Source organism: Acipenser ruthenus, chromosome 41 (genome assembly GCF_902713425.1).
Source record: "Acipenser ruthenus chromosome 41, fAciRut3.2 maternal haplotype, whole genome shotgun sequence".
NCBI lineage: Eukaryota > Metazoa > Chordata > Actinopteri > Acipenseriformes > Acipenseridae > Acipenser > Acipenser ruthenus.
In genome coordinates, this window is record NC_081229.1 from 6,411,672 (window position 1) to 6,425,443 (window position 13,772).

At 43.9% G+C, this 13,772-nt stretch overlaps 1 protein-coding gene across 3 annotated transcripts; it reads left to right on the top strand.

Annotated features, from left to right (window-relative positions):
- Window positions 1-2,243: 2,243 nt before the first annotated feature.
- On the top strand, window positions 2,244-11,292 carry LOC131696540 (FK506-binding protein-like). 3 transcript variants are annotated; one of them, XM_059011022.1, is made up of 5 exons: window positions 2,244-2,399; window positions 4,577-4,793; window positions 5,775-5,924; window positions 6,833-7,144; window positions 8,265-11,292. In XM_059011022.1, the coding sequence occupies exons 4-5, from the start codon at window positions 6,860-6,862 to the stop codon at window positions 8,838-8,840; spliced, it is 861 nt and encodes a 286-aa protein (XP_058867005.1). In that variant the 5' UTR covers window positions 2,244-2,399; window positions 4,577-4,793; window positions 5,775-5,924; window positions 6,833-6,859; the 3' UTR covers window positions 8,841-11,292. The 3 variants fall into 3 exon arrangements, with proteins under 3 accessions (XP_058867005.1, XP_058867006.1, XP_058867007.1); XM_059011023.1 differs by lacking the exon at window positions 5,775-5,924; XM_059011024.1 differs by lacking the exons at window positions 4,577-4,793; window positions 5,775-5,924.
- Window positions 11,293-13,772: the final 2,480 nt, after the last annotated feature.

Consider the following 13,772-nt stretch of genomic DNA (forward strand, 5'->3'; position numbering starts at 1 on the left):
AGGCATCTGTAGGCTAGTACAAGAGTCTTGAACTGGATGCGAGCGGTGATTGGGAGCAGGTGGAGTGAGCAGAGCAGTGGAGTTGCGTGGGAGAAGCGAGGCAGAGAGAACACCAGGCGGGCAGCAGAGTTCTGGATGAGCTGGAGCGGACGGGTGGCGGATGCAGGGAGGCCAGCCAGGAGGGAGTTGCAGTAGTCTAGGCGGGAGAGTACCAGGGCCTGGACCAGGAGCTGGGTAGCATAGTTGGTGAGGAAGGGTCGGATTCTTCGGATGTTGCTCAGGAAGAATCGGCAAGTGCGTGCCAGAGTGGAGATGTGCTGGGAATAAGAGAGGCAGGGGTCCAGGGTGACTCCGAGGTTCTTAGCGGAGGAAGAGGGAGAGAGTGTGGTAGATTCCAGAGGAACAGAGATAGAGATATCAGAGGAGGGGGAGGAGGAGGAGGGAAAGAAAAGGAGGTCAGATTTAGAGAGGTTGAGTTTGAGGTGATGTGAGTGCATCCAGGAGGAGATGGCAGACAGACAGGTAGAGATACGGGAGGGGATGGAGGGGTCAGAGGTGGGGAAGGAGAGGAAAATCTGAGCATCATCAGCATAGAAATGGTATGAGGACGGTAGCTCTGGAGGAAGGTGGGGTCGAGGGTAGGTTTTTTGAGAAGGGGAGTGATAGATGCTTGTTTGAAGGCAGAGGGAAAGATACCAGAAAGGAGAGAGGTGTTGAGAAGGGAGGAGATGAAGGGAAGTAGAGCAGGAGCAGCAGCTTGAAAGAGGTGAGTGGGGAGGGGGTCCAGGGCACACGTGGTGGGTTCGTGACCCTAGAGCAGGGAGGCGAGGTCAGAGTCTGAGAGGGGAGAGAAGGTGGAGAAGGAGGGTGAGTTAGTAGGGGAAGCAGTGGGTGAAGAGGTTGGAGCAGGAGGGGGTGCGGGGGAGGGAGAGGTGTTAAAGAGTTTGCGGATATCTGAGATTTTAGAATAGAAGAGGCAAAGTCATCAGAGGAGATAGAGGAGGAGGGGGGAGGGTTTAGGAGGGAGGAGAAGCTAGAGAATAGTTTACGTGAGTTGTTAGTGGAGGCTTGGATTACAGATTGGAAATAAGTACATTTAGCACAGGAGAGAGTAGAGGAGAAGGAGGAGAGGAGAGTGCAGTAAAGGTCTAGGGCAGCAGGGAGTTTGGTTCTCTTCCATTTCTTTTCAGCAGATCGCAGTGTGATTCTTGCTGAGTGGAGCGCAGAGGAGAGCTAGAGTTGGGGAGGGGAGGGGAGGGGCGAGCAGGTCGGGAGGTGAGGGGACAGAGGGAGTCGAGGGAGGAGGTGAGGGAGGAGAAGAGGGTGGAGGTAGCAGAGTCTACAGAGAGTTGTGAGAAGGAGTCGATAGGAGGGAGGTGAGAGAGAGCAGTGGAGGCAATGACAGAGGGGGAGAGAGAGCGGAGGTTATGGCGAGAGGTGACAGTGGGGGTAGGAGGAGCAGGGAGAGAGGGGAGAGACAGAGAAAGAGATTAAATAGTGACCAGAGAGGTCCAGGGGGGTGACAGAGAGGGTGGAGGGGCAGCAGACCCTGGAGAAGGTGAAGTCCAGTTGACGGCCAGCTTTGTGGGTAGGAGGGGATGGAGAGAGACAGAAGTCGAAGGAATGAAGGAGAAGAAGGAATCCGGCAGAGTTCCTGGGGTTGGAGAAATGGATATTGAAGTCACCTAACAGGACAGTTGAGGGGAGGGAGGAGAGTAGTCGAGATCATCTAAAATAGTCCTTTTAACTGCTATTCCTGTACACAAACTCATGTATGGTAAACATGATACTTTTTTTTAATAAAACAAAGTCATTTTGTGAAGTAGTATTCAAAGTAATTGCATTATTTTGCACAGTACTAAATTACAGTTGAGCCTCGTAGAGTTAACAACCGAGGAACTATAACGCACACAACAATAATATAGAGTATCCTTGTGATAACAGGATTGCGTTTCAAAGAACACAGACGTTTTCAATGAAAACAAACCACAGCTGATTGTACATCACAAAGCAATCACGTCGTCCTGTCGAAAACGCGTATTCTGCGCGTGCACATCACCAGTAATTCACCTCAGACACGAGCAGAAAAAAATAGTCGTGCTTGTGGGCCGATCGCATTTTACGCATGCGCATTGTGCCAGGGTTACACAACACCAGCATGCCATGACAGTTGTTCTCTTACCGGTATGCATTCCGGCGTATACCGTCCCACTTTAACCACTGCATTTCTGTGATACATTGAACAGGGAAGCGGCGTAATGACTGGAGGATCTCTGTGTTATCCCGGCTGTCTCCACAGGGTATCAGTGTGGCCCCGCGGAGAGACCTAGAATAGAGGCGGGCAGTGGATAAGCAGCACAGGAAGTGGCTTTCCTCTTGTGATGCGAAGGAAAAGAACGGTGAGTCTGAAGTGTAATGATACTAATAGAAACGACTCACTGCAGGAGTATTGTGGAAGAGATTTATAGTACAGCGCCGTTGTGTCTTGTCTAGTTTTTAGTACGCCCTCCTTTATGTTAAAAAGACGGTCGCATTAATTGGTGATTTAATGAATTGATGACGTATAGACTGCGGTTTTGTTTCTCAAAGGTTTGATAACATGTCTATCGTTCCCTCCCCAGACTGTAGCTCCTAAAGCTCCTCATTTGCACTAAATTCTCTGCAAATCTGAGTAAGTTTACGTTGCTAGCAGCAGCATCCCACGGGGATAATACAACGGTTATAAGAAAGATACAATATTATATAGCGAAGCAAGGTGTAGCATAATATAACAATGGTATTGAAACATGGTAACGCAGACGTGTGTGTGTGTGCAGAGGCGGATTATGGGGCCCTGGGCACAAATAACATTTAGGCCCCAACAACCCCAGAAAACACGAATATATTAAAACGCATGAATACATAGACTTACCGTTTACACAGCACTAATAATAAAGCAATTGCATAGTAATACACTATGCATAAATTAACTGCTCAAATATATGCCTTCGGAAACTGATTTAGATTAATGGAATCGCGGGAAAAAAAATAACATGAAAACGATGACGTTGGAGTTTTAGCGACCTTGCAGACTATTTCCTGAGAATTATTAACAACTGCGGTTGCCGGCGAGCCATTATTGTATTAAGAGCACGTGGTGTCAGTAGATGTCGCAATTAGTCCCGTACTAAGACTATTTACAAAGAAGGTATAGCCATTATACTACGACTGTAAACACAAGCTCGTGTTTGTACTGATGTGCTCTTGAATGAAGCCTGCTGAACCCAAATCCATATCCAGTTACTTCCGCTACACAACCCGGTTAAAAAATAAATAAATAAATAAAAACCCATTTTCCATTGTGCACTCCAGTATTTTTTTTTTTATGTAACTACCCATTACCCCTACATTTTATAATACTGTGCCATCACATAATGTAACCAAAAATACAAACATATCAAATATAATTACAACAATGCCTTACCTTTTTAAATGATCAGTTTCTTCCTAGTTTTCATGGAAGAAGAATCCTGTATAATCTGGTCAAAATCTGTTTGTCGTACCAGTTCTGACTCCACTGCCATCAGAGATGAGGCATTCAGACGCCTTTGACGCATTGTTGATCTTAGTTCATTTTTAATCCTTGCCATCTTTGAAAATGAACATTCTCCTTCACAATTTGTAATTGGTAGAGTCAGGAAGATTCTCAGAGCAACGTACACGTTAGGGAATGTTGATTGGAGGCCGCTTTGCCTGATAACTTGCAGCAATTGGGCAGGACTTTAGGCTCATCCTGGACAAAGAATTTGAACTGTACGAGTTCATCAGGAAAGTTTTTTTCCAAGTCATTTGCGTAAACTGCTGCAAGTTCAGTGGCACGCTTGCGAATGTCAGTGATGTCCAACAAGTTTTTTCAAATAGTACTCCAAACCGATCGTTCAGCAACCTATAGGGCAGGGCAGCAGTGTGGAGTGCAGGGCAGCAGTGTGGAGTAGCGGTTAGGGCTCTGGACTCTTGACCGGAGGGTTGTGGGTTCAATCCCTGGTGGGTGACACTGCTGCTGTACCCTTGAGCAAGGTACTTTACCTAGATTGCTCAGGTAAAAACCCAACTGTATAAATGGGTAATTGTATGTAAAAAAAAAATAATGTAATTGTATGTAAAAATAATGTGATATCTTGTAACAATTGTAAATCGCCCTGGATAAGGGTGCCTGCTAAGAAATAAATAATAATAATAATCCAGTCGGTAACGAAGACAAGTTAATAACTGGTCAATTACAACATAGAAAGTCTCAATCTGAAATTTTTGACAAGTGATAAGAACATAAGAAAATAAGAACATAAGAAAGTTTACAAATGAGAGGAGGCCATTCAGCCCATCATGCTCGTTTGGTTGTTAGTAGCTTATTGATCCCAGAATCTCATCAAGCAGCTTCTTGAAGGATCCCAGGGTGTTGGCTTCCACAACATTACTGGGGAGTTGGTTCCATACTGTCACAATTCTCTGTGTAAAAAAAGTACCTCCTATTTTCTGTTCTGAATGCCCCTTTATCTAATCTCCATTTCTGACCCCTGGTCCTTGTTTCTTTTTTCAGGTCAAAGAAGTCCCCTGGGTCGACTTTTGAATACTTGAATCAGATCGCAGCGTAGTCTTCTTTGTTCAAGGCTGAATAGATTCAATTCTTTTAGCCTGTCTGCATATGACATGCCTTTTAAATCCGGGATAATTCTGGTTGCTCTTCTTTGCACTCTTTCTAGAGCAGCAATATCCTTTTTGTAACGAGGTGACCAGAACTGAACACAATATTCTAGGTGAGGTCTTACTAATGCATTGTAAAGTTTTAACATTACTTCCCTTGATTTAAATTCAACACTTCTTACAATATATCCGATCATCTTGTTGGCTTTTTTTATAGCTTCCCCACATTGTCTAGATGAAGACATTTCTGAGTCAACATAAACTCCTAGGTGTTTTTCAGAGTTCCCTTCTTCAATTTCAGTATCTCCCATATGATATTTATAATGCACATTTTTATTGCCTGCATGCAATACTTTACACTTTTCTCTATTAAATGTAATTTGCCATGTCTGCCCACTTCTGAATGCTGTCTAGATCATTTTGAATGACCTTTGCTGCTGCAACAGTGTTTGCCACTCCTCCTATTTTTGTGTCGTCTGCAAATTTAACGAGTCTGCTTACTATACCAGAATCTAAATCATTAATGTAGATTAGGAATAGCAGAGGACCTGATACTGATCCCTGTGGTACTCCACTGGTTACCTCGCTCCATTTTGAGGTTTCTCCTCTAATCAGTACTTTCTGTAACTAATGTATGTGATTGAAGGAGGTGCTAGTGCAGTTTACAGAATGAAAGATATGAAAGTAATTGAAAAGGTGTTTTGGATGTACACAAAAGGTTTAAATGACATATTTCAGGACGTTTTGGGTAAAACCTCTTCTGCTGTGTAAAAAATGTATGTGTGATTTTATATATATAAAATATAATAACCAATTTTATAGTGCTGAAAAATATTATACATTTGTAACTAACCAGAGATTGTAAGAAAAAAAAAATTCAAAATTAATAGCCAGCACAAAAGGTCAGAATAAATTACACAACACAACGTATACGGTCTCGTAGTTTGATGTCAGGTAAATTATGTGACGTCATAAAAATAAACTCTGAGACTGTTAGGCTGACTAGTTTATAAACTGTCACAGAAACCTGAGATGGAATTATTTTCCTTTAACTCACTGAAGCCCATCTGTTTTTTTTTTTATAATACATGAAGGCCTCCCCACACAAGCCTGTCTGCTGCGTCCCTCATCCATGTTGCTCCGGCGTGTTTCCTAAGTTCATCTTAACATCTTCCTGGAGGTCGTCTTCTTGATCTCTTTATGTCTCTTGGGATCCAGTCTAGTATCTTCTTGGTCCAGCGATGGTCTGTTCTTCTTGCCCTCACTGTCATTTCAGTTTTTTCGCTCTTATAGTAACATTGCATGCTTTTTTTTTTTTTAATTAGTATACAAAAATCAGATGTTTGTCTGTGCTAGAAATGACATAAATACCTTTCACACTTTATCGCCTGACCAGAAGTTGCGTGATAGTTTCAAAAATGACAAATGAAAAAGATCTCAGTATGATATGTGAGAGTAATTTATTAAATAACAACAGAAAAACACAGGATCAACACAAACTCAGATATGTGTGTGGGTTTTATTAGTGTTTAATTGTTATGTTGATACTTTTCTTATCTCTGGATGCTTTACATTACAGTGATCTGCATGTGATTAAATACATAACCTTTACAGTAAAATAAATAAAACATAAAATATGGTTGTATTGCTATATAGATATAGATAGATAGATATAGATATACATATTTAAACCATAGATATGCATGCGTGTGTGTGTTCACATATTTATGCGTAACTATTTGTAATATTGTATTGAACCTAGTTTTAATACATTTGAACTCATTTTGTCTCATACAGACACACCATTAGTGCTGGTTATTTTTATGCATATTCATAATGTTTGTTAATATATTTTTTGGGGGGGTGGGTGAAATTTGCCATGACAATCGCCACTGGTGTGAAAGGTAGTGTCGCAGCGAAAATACCATTTTATCAACAAACAAATTTCATCACGTTCGGTGTGTGTAGACCTTTATTGTGACAGACAGCTATACACCCCCAGGTCAATAATTTGAGTGTACTAGTGTAATACTAACTTCTGAAATACAGATGCCTTGTGTGTCATTTTCTGGAGGCAAGGAAAAGGTGCTCCTAAAAAATAGTGTCGAATAAACAGTATAATCGCCTTTAAAATAAATAATCTTCCTCGCAGGTTCCGAGGGTGATGACGTCATAATCGATGGAGGGCGGTGCTGGTTGTGATGACCTCACAGCCTGGGAGCTGGTTCCGGCTTGGCAGTGCAGTGTGGTGAGGCGGCGCTTTCTGGAGAGAGGCAGTGGGGATGAGACCCCCAGAGGGGGATCAGTCTGTCGAATCCTGATCGAGAGCGATGCAACAGACCCCCTCTGCAGCCAGCTCCTCCCCTATCCCATCAACCACTGGACCCCGCTCACCATGGGGGAGGGGGAGTGTGACATCATCGAGGGGGTGCTGGAGGGCATGCGGGCAGGGGAGCGCTGCAAGGTGAGTCGGGGAGATGCAGCCTAAACTGCAAAAACAAAACTGAGCTATAAAATGTATTGAAGTCAATGGAAAGTCCCCCTAAGGTATCGGATATATATATTTCAAGGATGGAAATACGACTTTAAGAACATAAGAAAGTTTACAAACGAGAGGAGGCCATTCAGCCCATCTTGCTCGTTTGGTTGTTAGTAGCTTATTGATCCCAGAATCTCATCAAGCAGCTTCTTGAAGGATCCCAGGGTGTCAGCTTCAACAACATTACTGGGGAGTTGGTTCCAGACCCTCACAATTCTCTGTGTAAAAAAGTGCCTCCTATTTTCTGTTCTGAATGCCCCTTTATCTAATCTCCATTTATGACCCCTGGTCCTTTTTTCTTTTTTCAAGTCAAAGAAGTCCCCCGGGTTGACATTGTCTATACCTTTTAGGATTTTGAATGTTTAAATCAGATCGCCGCGTAGTCTTCTTTGTTCAAGACTGAATAGATTCAATTCTTTTAGCCTGTCAGCATACGACATGCCTTTTAAACCCGGGATAATTCTGGTTGCTCTTCTTTGCACTCTTTCTAGAGCAGCAATATCCTTTTTGTAACGAGGTGACCAGAACTGAACACAATATTCTAGGTGAGGTCTTACTAATGCATTGTAGAGTTTTAACATTACTTCCCTTGATTTAAATTCAACACTTCTCACAATATATCCAAGCATATTGTTGGCCTTTTTAATAGCTTCCCCACATTGTCTAGATGAAGACATTTCTGAGTCAACATAAACTCCTAGGTCTTTTTCATAGTTCCCTTCTTCAATTTCACTATCTCCCATATGATATTTATAATGCACATTTTTTTGCCTGCATGCAATACTTTACACTTTTCTCTATTAAATTTCATTTGCCATGTGTCTGCCCAATTTTGAATGCGGTCTAGATCATTTTGAATGACCTTTGCTGCTTCAACAGTGTCTGCCTAACAGTTTCACCCAGTCCAGGTTTTAGTACGAGCCTGGTCAGCCACAGTGTATACAAGCTCAGGTGTGTCTTGTTAAACTCATAGTAGAACCAGGAATGGATAAAACCACTATGCAGCAGGAGTCTTATGGCCATTCCTGTATTTTGTATTTTTCAGGTGGTGATCAGCAGCCTGGAGAGCTCCTCCTGTCTGCAGACCCAGGAGCTGCGCCTCACCCTGCAGCTGCACAGCTTCACCCCGGGGAGGGACTCCTGGGAGCTGAGCTTCGATGAGAAGTGGGGTTCCATCGCGAGGCACAAGCAGAAGGGGGGTGTGAGGTTCAGAGAGGGAGACATGTGGGGCGCAGCGCACAGATACTCCCTGGCCACGCGCCTCGCTGTCACTCTGCAGAGGGTCGTGCCAGCCGAGTGGGACCCAGAATTCCAGCGAGTCCGCTCTGAGCTCCACGCCAACCTGGCGGCCTGCCAGCTCCGCCTGGGCCAACCACACAATGCCCTACTGAGCGCCACTCGTGCCCTAGGCCTCCAGCCGTGCTGCACCAAGGCCCTGTACCGCAGGGGGCTGGCCCTCTCCATGCTCGGGGAGTTCAAGCAGGCCAGAGCTGACCTGCGCAGGGTCCTGGAGCTGGAACCAGCCTCGAAACCAGCTCTGCAGGCACTGAGAGACCTGGAGCGGAGAGAGAGGGAGCAGAGGGGCCAGCTAGCCAGGGCTATGAGCAAGCTGTTCAACTAGGAGAGAGGCAGAGGGTGGAGAGGAAAAGAGGATAGAGGGAGAGAGAGAGCAGCCAGCCAGGGCTATGGGCAAGCTGTTCAACTAGGAGAGGGCAGAGGGTGGAGAGGAGAAGAGGAGAGGAGAGAGAGAGCAGCCAGCCAGGGCAATGAGCAAGCTGTTCAACTAGGAGAGTGGCAGAGGGTGGAGAGGAGAGGAGGAGAGAGAGCAGCCAGCCAGGGCTATGAGCAAGCTGTTCAATTAGGCGAGAGGGGGCAGAGGGTGGAGAGGAGAGGAGGAGAGAGAGCAGCAGCCAGCCAGGGCTATGAGCAAGCTGTTTAACTAGGAGAGAAGGGGCAGAGGGTGGAGAGGAGAGGAGGAGAGAGAGAGAGCAGCAGCCAGCCAGGGCTATGAGCAAGCTGTTCAAATAGAAGACAGAGGGTGGAGTGGAGAAGAGAAGAGAAGAGGAGAAAGAGAGCAGCAGCCAGCCAGGGCTATGAGCAAGCTGTTTAATTAGGAGAGGGCAGAGGGTGGAGAGGAGAGGAGAAGAGGAGAGAGAGAGAGCAGCCAGCCAGGGCTATGAGCAAGCTGTTCAACTAGGAGAGGGACAGAGGGTGGAGAGGAGAAGAGAAAGAGGGCAGCTAGCCAGGGCTATGAGCAAGCAATGTGCTGTTCTGTATTTAAAGTGTACAAAAATCAATTGAGTTGTCTTTTTCCACTTTTAAAAGTTTTTCATACAAAACATTTATAGTAGTGTATTGATTGGTCAATAGTGATAGGCCTACAAGCATTCATTTCAACAAAAGTCTCAGGGTCAATTGCAATGAGCTCACAACAGTGTCGAACTGGAGATCATCCATTCTGTTTTATCCTCTGTATCTTAACTGTAATACAGCTTTAAATCCTGTGAACAAGTCTCCATTCCTGATTGTAATCTCATTTTAAATCTCGCAAGCGGAGTCCAATAGAAATGTAAGAATATGCAGTCACTCAGTAGTTGGGGTGGGTTTAAAGTATTCAGAACGAACCAATGATAGAAACAAGTCAGGAACGAGGGGACATTGCCCAGCAGCACTGGGAAATGTAGTTTTTTTTTTTTAAACAGGAAAGGGGTTAAGTCAGCATGAATTGAGTAACAATTTCCAGTGTTGTTCCGGTGTTTATTGGCTATCCACCAGTATAATTTTTTGGTATCGGTGGTGTTTGATAGTTTATCGGTTAAAAATGAAAATCATATAATCCACCAGGCTGGGTCATTTAGTACAATTTGTAATTTATTCTGAATAGTATTCAGGATGCGCCCTATAATCTAGACGTCGCCGGTTTGAGTCCAGGCTATTCCTTTGCTGACCAACGACGGGAGCTCCCAGGGGGCTGTGCACAATTGTCCGAGTGCCGCCCGGGGGGTGGGAGGGTTAGGTCGGCCAGGGCATCCTCGGCTCACCGTACACCAGCGACCCCTGTGGTCTGGCCGGTAGGCAATAAGGCACGACGGTGTGGGATGTACTCGAATATCCACACGCCCCGGGTGCGTTGTAAGTCACGAGGCAAAGCCGGAGCATTATTTATAGCTGTTAAATTGAACACTGCCATTGAAATGGCAGCTTTGAAGATTTACAGGCCCTTTTTTAGATTTAGCAGGTGGAGCTGCAGCAGGCGATTTCGAGCACCATGGTGTTTGAGTTGCCCTTGTCGTTGTCTGAGGAAGTGGAGCAGGACAGTCATGCTGACCTTCTTTGCCAGGTCTGGCCATATTTAGTTGAACATCAAAACAAACCTTTCTCACAAGCAGTGTTGGGGAAGATTTCATTCTTTGTGATCTGGGAGCAGTGACAGGAGGTATTCATGCCAGATTTGCGGTACCATTTCCAGTAACAACAAAGATGTTTGCATTTTGAAATACTCAGACAGTGGCATAAAAAGGACACCCGATGCCCAGGCAGTGGACTTCTGTGTATTTTTTTTTCCTTTTTTTTTTTCTATGTCCAGAAGCTGTGCATCGGTAAGTTCGATACTAGCAGTATTACATTTTTTTGCCACTTGAATAAGTGTTGGTGTCTGATTCAGACTCATCCAAAATCTCATCGAGTTTGGTTTCCCAAAAGATAAAAATTGATATACCTCGTCCGCCATCTTTATTGCGAATTTAAATATGCCTAATGGTTTTTTTCATAATTATATATTAAATGTGGTTAGTCATGTTTATTAATATAAATTAATAAATTAGGAGGCTGTGTGGTCCAGTGGTTAAAGAAAAGGGCTTGTAACCAGGAGGTCCCCAGTTCAAATCCCACCTCAGCCACTAACTCATTGTGTGACCCTGAGCAAGTCACTTGACCTCCTTGTGCTCCGTCTTTCGGGTGAGACATAATTGTAAGTGACTCTGCAGCTGATGCATAGTTCACACACCCTAGTCTCTGTAAGTCGCCTTGGATAAAGGCGTCTGCTAAATAAACAAATAATGATAAATTTAAAATGGCTACCTTTTTTTTTCTTCAAAATTCTAGTGGTGTATGGATATCTACAAGTGATTCGCCCCTTTTTGGAAAAAGGTGTAAACCCATTGGAATATACTGTAGTATTCACATCCCCATGTTTTTGACCAATCAGGATAGAGAAAATTAATGACCCATTTTATAAAGACACAAAATGTAAATAAGCAATGGCGGAATACAGCAGGGAGGGAATAACACACACAGCATGCAAACACAAACAGACAGCTAGGAGTACGGTACATAAACACAAATGCATGGATCACTACAGTATTAATTACAACAGGTCTTACTTAAAGGGAGTGGTTAACATGTAGAAAGCAGAAAGTACTGTTTAGAGGAGAAACCTCCAAATGGAGCGAGGTAACCAGTGGAGTACCACAGGGATCAGTATTAGGTCCTCTGCTCTTCCTAATCTACATTAATGACTTAGATTCTGGTATAGTAAGCAAACTTGTTAAATTTGCAGACAACACAAAAATAGGAGGAGTGGCAAACAACGCTGCAGCAGCAAAGGTCATTCAAAATGATATGGACAGCATTCAGAATTGGGCAGACACATGGTAAATGGCACTGCACACAGACAATAAAATGTGCATTATAAATACCATATGGGAGATACTGGAATTGAAGGAATCTATGAAAAAGATTTAGGTGTTTATTTTGACTCAGAAATGTCTTCATCAAGACAATGTGGGGAAACTATAAAAAAAGGCCAACAAAATGCTTGTTTATACAGTGAATTTAAATCAAGGGAATGGCCTCCTCTCGTTTGTAAACTTTCTTATGTTCTTATGTTAAGACTATAAGAATGAAGACCACTCTGAAAACAGTACACTATGTTGTATGTCAGCAGCCAAATGGTGAAAACTTGCCTTATGTGCAATGTGAGAATTGCAATCTAGACAATGTCATCTAGACAATGTGGGGAAGCTATAAAAAAGGCCAACAAGATGCTCGGATATATTGTGAGAAGTGTTGAATTTAAATCAAGGGAAGTAATGTTAAAACTCTACAATGCATTAGTAAGACCTCACCTAGAATATTATGTTCAGTTCTGGTCACCTCATTAAAAAAAGGATATTGCTGCTCTAGAAAGAGTGCAAAGAAGAGCAACCAGAATTATCCCGGGTTTAAAAGGCATGCCGGATGCAGACAGGCTAAAAGAATTGAATCTATTCAGTCTTGAACAAAGACGACTATGCAGCGATCTGATTGAAACATTCAAAATTCTAAAAGGTATAGACAATGTCGACCCAGGGGACTTTTTCGACCTTAAAAAAGAAACAAGGACCAGGGGTCACAAATGGAGATTAGATAAAGGGGCATTCAGAACAGAAAATAGGAGGCACTTTTTTACACAGAGAATTGTGAGGGTCTGGAACCAACTCCCCAGTAATGTTGTTGAAGCTGACACCCTGGGATCCTTCAAGAAGCTGCTTGATGAGATTCTGGGATCAATAAGCTACTAACAACCAAACGAGCAAGATGGGCTGAATGGCCTCCCCTCCTTTGTCAACTTTCTTATGTTCTTATGTTCTTATGTTCTTCATTACACCCTGGAGGCAACCAGGTCACTGGACAAAGCAGACAGGGAGATAGAGAAATAGATAATACATACAGAATATAACAAAGATCACTCTAATGAGCAAACCTTCCAAAAAATAAAAGAAAAAAAAATGTGCTGGGCAGCTTGCTGGAGGAGAAGGTGAAGGGGGCAGTAGTGCACTCTGGCTTCATGGGGCTGAGGGACATCGACACACCCACTTCTTATTTCTTTGGCCTGAAGAAGAAGAGAATGTGCAGCCAGCAGCTGAGGTGTGTGCGGACGCCCTGTGGCAGAGAGGAGATCAGCGAGGTGGCGGTGGAGTTCTACACACAGCTATTTACAAAAGAACAGTGTAACTCTGGTGACATGGAGAGCCTGCTCCAATATCTACACAGCCTGTGAGGAGGAGCAGAATGGACTGGATAAAGATCTGACCTTTGAGGAACTGACCACTGCCATCACACAGCTCTCCAGTGGGAAGGGACCTGGGATAGACAACGTCCTCACTGTGTTTTTCAATCATTTCGCGGGGGGGGGGGGGGGGGGTGATCCAGGAGGACTTCTTCCAGGTGCTGAAGGAGAGTCTGGAGAGAAAAGAGCTGCCTCTCAGCTGCCGCAGGGCAGTGATCACACTGCTGCCCAAGAAAGGAGACCTCTGCCTTTTAAAGAACTGGAAATCTGTTTCACTGTTATGTGCTGATTCCAGGAAGATCTATTCCCAGGAAGATCTATTTTTGATAACCTGTTTTTAGTTAGAGACTTTTTAACGTTGAGTGAAACATGTCATTTTAATGTGGGATTGGTCTCCCTTTTGATAGGGTCGACCACACCTACCTTGTAAAAGTCCTGAGAGCATTCAGGGTTGGCCCTGCTTTTATTTTTTACAGAGAGCTCTTATGCTCAAATGTTTTTAGT